General features: G+C 47.8%; 2 protein-coding genes across 2 annotated transcripts in view; one reads left to right on the top strand and one right to left on the bottom strand.

The window, feature by feature from the left end:
- LOC109743899 (uncharacterized) overlaps positions 1 to 1897 on the top strand; it is a 3345-nt gene extending 1448 nt beyond the window's left edge. The window contains exon 2 of the mRNA XM_020302985.4: positions 156 to 1897. Coding sequence (XP_020158574.1) covers positions 169 to 1338 — 1170 coding nt within the window. The 5' untranslated portion in view covers positions 156 to 168 and the 3' untranslated portion in view covers positions 1339 to 1897. The remainder of the gene's footprint in view (positions 1 to 155) is intronic.
- A 2544-nt stretch (positions 1898 to 4441) lies between these two features.
- LOC109743892 (uncharacterized) lies at positions 4442 to 5770 on the bottom strand. The gene is made up of 2 exons (XM_073510900.1): positions 5349 to 5770; positions 4442 to 5207 (listed from the first exon to the last, which is right to left on the bottom strand). Exon 2 carries the CDS (start codon positions 5161 to 5163, stop codon positions 4783 to 4785), a length of 381 nt encoding a protein of 126 aa, XP_073367001.1. The 5' UTR covers positions 5164 to 5207; positions 5349 to 5770; the 3' UTR covers positions 4442 to 4782.
- Between the last annotated feature and the right edge of the window lie 336 nt (positions 5771 to 6106).

The following is a 6106-nucleotide window of genomic DNA, read 5'->3' as shown; positions in this document are numbered from 1 at the left end:
AACAAGTTCCTTAGTATACAAGAGTATATGGTTATTGATTAGATATGAACAACATTATATGCTTATATGCCCCAGCAAACTATCCGCCTCTGTTTTGATATATTCGCCAGCTCATGTTTTTAATCTGATGGCCTTCAATTTGTTGTGTCTTGCAGAGAGTTTGTCATCATGCACAGCCCCAGTAAACGGTTGATTACCTCTATGTCCAAACGCCTTGCTGTGTCCAATCTCCAAGGCTGGGCAGACCTCCCAGATGACCTGCTGCACTCAATTGTTGCTCTCTTGGGCTCCTCCCTTGACCTTCTTGCCTTTGCTGCCACCTGCCGCCCTTGGCGTGCCGCTTTCTTCTCACACCCATCCAAATCTACCTTGTGCTTCTCATGCCCCCCTGTCCTCATCCGACAAAACCCCATCCAACCTCCTAGCAATGGTCATGCCAAGCCACAAAGATTTAACTTAGTTGATCCATCCAACACAGGCACCAACTATCGCTGCCAGATACGTGAAGAAATTCTCCAGAAATTTTATTTTGCTGGTTCTTCCTATGGTCAGCTCATCTTCTTCCGCCACAGATGTTGCCTTGTTGTTGATGCATTTAGTGGTGCAGAAGTTTCACCTCCATGTCTCCCTGAGTTGAACCATAATGTTTTTGAGTCGTACTATTGTAGCACTCTGACTGCTCCCCTTGCATCACCCAACTCACGCCTCCTTGCCAGTACAAAATCCTCCCTATTTGACTGGCCAGTTGGAAGTGACTCTTGGTCTGAACTCAAGCTTTCCAATGTGCAAGTACGGCAGATTGTGGAATTAAATGGTCAGTTCATTGCCATGGATGATCATATGAAGATCTACACTTTGCAGTTGGCGCCCCAGCTTGGCCTGCAAGACCTACCAATAGAGTGGTGCGGCGGCAAGATACCAAGCATGGATTCGAAACCATTTCTAGTGGTCTGCCGCGACATGCTTCTGATGGTTTGCTATTCTCTGGTATCCCTATTCCGGGGATCAAGCTTCTGTACACTCCACCGCCTTGACATGTCTACCAATCCTGCAAAATGGGTAGAGATGAAGAAGCTGGACAATTGGGCACTCTTCGTTGCAGCTGACATCAGGACCCCACCATTTTCTTGCGTTAACCCAGAACGGTGGGGAGGGAGAAGCAACTGCTTGTACTACACTCACCACTCTGAACCTTGGGGTGTGCGATGGTTGGGCAATGAGCCGGATCTTTTGAAGGATCCATCCGCCAGTCGGGACCTTGTGTTCGGAAGAAATATGTGGCGTTACCCACAGAGCCTCTGGGTGTACCCCAGCATGTTCTATTCTGATCGGAAGTGATTGTTGTCGTGGGCAACTACAGCCTACCAGCTTCTTCTGAAAATTGTCCCCTTCTCAACAGGGGCAAACACTTCTGCGGCTTGATACAGGATGCTCATCAGCATGAGTACTGCAACCTTTTGCAGTTACCTTTATCTTCAGTTTCTCTAAACCTGGCAGCAGATATTATATGGCGGTACGAGTGCTTAGAACCTGTTAGGAGTACCCAAGCTTCTGCAGTTACTTTCATCACTCAGTTCTTAGCCATGCTTTTGAAATTGCTATTGGTTTCCGGTGCCGGAACTGACTCGGTTTGAGCGTTTTACCTGTTTGAATGAGGTGAAGACATTGCTCATCTTGCAGGATAACGAGTTGGCAACATAGAACCGGCATTGGATCATCAGGCAGCATCTTTGCTTCTGCATCAGTTTTTCTTGGGTTTGAGAACTGAATGTTTTGTACGTAGTTATTTCATCTCTCATGCTTTTGCATCAACTTTTCTTGGGTTTGAGAGCTGAATGTTTTGCTTCTGCATCAGTTGTACACTCTGAGTATGTAAGAAACAAAATCTAGTGTACAATCTCTGCTAGCCCCAGTCTGCGCGTACGCGTGTCGCGGCTGGGAGTAGTCGCTGGCTTCCCAAGCAAAGCAAGCATCCTCCATGGAATTGTACTCCTACGCGGCAGCCACCAGCAACAGTTTCGCCTCTGCTGTTGGCATCTAACTTAGGCGGCACACTGACCTGACCACCACCTCGGCATTTACATAGCCAGATGGACGCGACAGGTCATCAGTCAGCCTGATCTGTAACCCAGCCCACGCAACAACCGCGATTCATGAGCCCTTAATACAGTACTTTCCTCTGGGCACTATACATTGCTCAGTCCTTTAATTGCCGTGAGGTTAGTAGCAGACAGTTTAGGAGGAGAATTTAAGCAAGAAGTGTGAGTATACACGGCACCAGTACTTGCTACTCCCTCCGGGAACTAAAATCACGACAAGAATTCTGAAACGGAGATATAACTTGATTGTTCATTTTCAGGTAGACCGATGCTCAGTAAGTACATTTTTTTGGGGGGGGGGGGGGGGGGGGGGGGGGGGGGGGGGAGGGGGGGGTCTGAATTGACGTGGTATTAGTAACTGATGTGCTCACTTGCTACTTGCTTTGAGCTGACTTGGATGTTGGCCATCACAGTCACATGGAGACGAATCGATCGACAGTGCCGGTAGCACCGTGCGTACGCTTGGTAAGCAGCTCTGCCGGTACCAAATACTAGTCCAGTTGGCAAAGTGTTAGGCGGAGGACACGGACTTAACTCCGCGTATAGGTATAGCTGCACCTGCATGGCATGGCGATCACAAGAGATGAACAGAGCAGATGAGAGCAGGGACGCCGCTGCCGCTGCTCCTTCTTCTCCGAGACGAGACGGGGCCGAGCATTGCATTGAAGCGGAAAGGTTGGCGCGCGCGGGCTCGGGTTTAATCGCCCGCGCTGCCGCCTGACACCACCTCATGCTCACAACTGTCTCCAATTACTCGGGCATTCATCATAGGGCTTAAAGGAGGAATTGATCGCCCTTCCCCTCCCCTTTCAATGGTCTCTGGCTAACCACCCAGCACTCCAGCAGCGTTCCCTTTTCTTTTCCTCCTGGCCGCGCCGTCCGTCGGTGTCACCGGAGGTTTTCACGGCCGAAACGTGGGGGACAGCTCACAACGGTGATGGTGTTGCCAACGTGACGCGTAGTTTAATCGTGTTATTATTAGGGGCCTAGGGGGGACGTACTCGTAGTAACAAGGAGTTCCACTTGCACTGGAAGATTGGCATGCATGTGCAAGACCGAGGCGTGGAGCAATTAGAGGCGTCTGAGTTTGACAGGGGTTCGAGAAAGAAAATATTATGGTGGATTTCAACACATCTGCTAGTTTCCTTTGTACACCTATATGGCAACAATTGAAAAACAGTTTGTCTAATTCACATCTAGATGTTTTTTAAGGATGTCACATCTAACCTCTCACAAATATATAATGGAGCAACAAGAAACAAAAAAACTAGGACAAAAAAAATAGACCACAAACAGAATGAAAATCAGCTTAGATGTGATGTGTCCTAGACAGACCCATTGAAAAATCCCTACAAGCTTGGCTTTCTTTGCAAAATGTAAATTCCAATTTGGACAATGCATATGTTTGTGACGGAGCGAGGTTGAACCAAGTTCATACTTTTGTTTTGCCGTCGCCGGAGCCTTTCCCGAGTCCGAGCATAGACCTGGCGCGATGATCCGATGACATGTGGCAAAGATGTACCGGAGGGTCGGCAGCGTGTTGTGTTCATGGCGGAAATTACCATCCCGAATGCGTTCGCTCACATTGTCAGCCTAAGTGAACCATTTAGTGTCGCCGGCTCTTACTTCGCTCAGAGGGGTATGTGAGAGCGGATGCTTTAGGATTCGTGCGCAGGATCCGTAGTGCCCGAGGGCATTGGCTTGGAACTCCCTAAAATCTGATGTCAGTTCTTTAGCATTTAGCAAAGCTTTCGGGATAGATGGCAACTTAGGGAGAGTGAGTTTTCTCTATTTTGATAATTTCTTAGAGGGAGTTGGGTTTAGGGAATCTGCTACAGTTGCTCTTAGTCTTAACTCTTAATGCGGGGTGGTCTTTCATCATGAAACCTAATTATGGGTGTAAGATGACCTCAATTTGATGATCTTTTGTTGACAGTTTGCTTCAAACATCAAATTTTCTTGGCTTAAAAAAATCCAATGTTTCTGGGCCTGAAGGTAAATTTCATAGGGTTTATATAAACTTAAGGAAGGTACTACCTCCGTCTCGGTGTATAAGTCATTCCCATAGTTCTAGATCGACAATTTAACTATCTAAATATGTATTATATATGACAAAAAATATATATTTAGAAATTACATCCGTGTAGAAATCTAGTGATATACTTTTCATGACATATAACCCATATTTAATTCAAAATGACATTGCGGAAGCAGAACCCTTTGAATGACGAACCAATTCATTCAAAGAAACCAGTGAGCCACCGCAACTCAATGCACAATATTCATCTTCTATACATTTGGCCAATCACCCTGCGCATTGCTTCAGCATATTTATGCCGATATGACAGGACAAGGGACAGGAGCATTACTTCCATTCAAGTGTTCATGACAGAGAAGATTAAATCTTTGCACTGTCGCGCAGTAATTCTGAGCAGACCACCAAATACTTAAATTGCAAAAGACGCGCTAACCACACGAAATTATTACCTAGACCCAACTCCATCGACCGACAGTGCAAGCAGCATGGAAGAACAGGTCTATGAAATAATTTCTTTTGATCGGCTTGCGAGCCAACGATTCTCTATTTAGTTCTCTCCGAGAAGTCAATAAAATTAACTCGATCACGAACGGCGAAGCTACGAGACGACTTGAAGGAACGAACTGACAACTGAGATCGGCGGTTTCACCGGCGCTGGCGTGGGCGGCGCTGCTGCTGGTCGTCGTTGAAGTCGAGCAGCACGGCGCTGTGGCAGCGGGGGCACCGCGGGTCCTCCCGGGACAGCATCACGTACATCATGCACCGCGGGCAGCCCGCCAGGACCATGGGCGCGCCGGCCGCCGCGTCCGGGCTGCCCTCCGACGACACGCACGAGCTCGGCGGCGACGCGCTGGACGACGACGAGGATGACAGCCGCCGCGGGGACGTGCTGACGGCACCATTCCCGCTGCCACCGCCGCCGCCCGGCCGCGCCGTCGACGACTGCCCGCCGCCGCCGCCCCGCGCCCGCGACAGGCTCAGCCTCAGGCTCTCCAGCTTCGACACCTTGCCGCCGTTCCTGCTCATCCTCGACCACCACCGTTCTTCGCCGCCCCTCTCACTGCACGCAGCTGCACGATGGCGACGGTGACATTGGTGTCTCGAGCTCACAACACACAGAAATGGATAGATGCACAGGAGCTGCCATATATATATATATTGAGCGCGGCGTGGGAGACACATCGCACGAGCCGGCACGATGCGGGCGTTACCTTGGACTTAAGCTTGCCGAAGGGTATGCGCGCGGCGGGGAGGCGGGGAGCAGTACGATCGACGACGTGCTGGTGGATTGGAGCTCTCCGCGTGGTTGCGTATAACTATTGCTGGGTACGTGTATTTGTCATGCGCCTCCCCCCTAGCTACGTTATATAATGAGGAGGAGGAGGATGGTGGTGGTGGTTTTCTTTAATACGGGAACAGCCGCCATTGATGCTCCGGTCAATCCCCTTCTAGCTGAAGGGTGTGGAGGCTGGATGGAGTCCTGCCATAGTACTTTCGTCTTTCTGGGAGCATCACTCACTGATGGAGAACATCTAAGTTAGCGAGAGTGATTGTAGAAGTTCTTTTTTTTTTTATTGAAAGCTTGACAATGTAGTTGTACATTTTAAATAATCATGCCAAACTATAGGTTTAAAAATGTTTGCCAAAAGATTATACTCTCTCCGTTTTTATTTACTCTGTATATTAACTTTGATTGAAGTCAAACTTCATAAAGTTTGATCAAGTTTGTAGAAAACAATAAGAACATTTACAGTATTAACAAATTTATATGATGTGAAAATATATGCAATGATGAATTCAATGTTATTGATTTGGTGGTGCATATGTTAATATATTTTTCTACAAACTTCTTGAAAATATATAAAGTTTGACTTTAGACAAACCTAATATGCGGAGTAAATAAAAATGGAGGAATACATCAGTAGATTTAATGTTGTGCAACTTACCCAGCAAAGAAAGAGACGATATC

This window comes from Aegilops tauschii, chromosome 3 (assembly GCF_002575655.3).
Source record: "Aegilops tauschii subsp. strangulata cultivar AL8/78 chromosome 3, Aet v6.0, whole genome shotgun sequence".
NCBI classification, from domain to species: Eukaryota; Viridiplantae; Streptophyta; class Magnoliopsida; order Poales; family Poaceae; genus Aegilops; species Aegilops tauschii.
The sequence above is the reverse complement of the archived record's forward strand: the minus strand, read 5'-3'. Positions and strand labels throughout refer to the sequence as shown.

Bases quoted from the DNA above. Each gene is read 5' to 3' on its own strand.
- LOC109743892 (XM_073510900.1), bottom strand. From the start codon at position 5,163: ATGAGCAGGAACGGCGGCAAGGTGTCGAAGCTGGAGAGCCTGAGGCTG.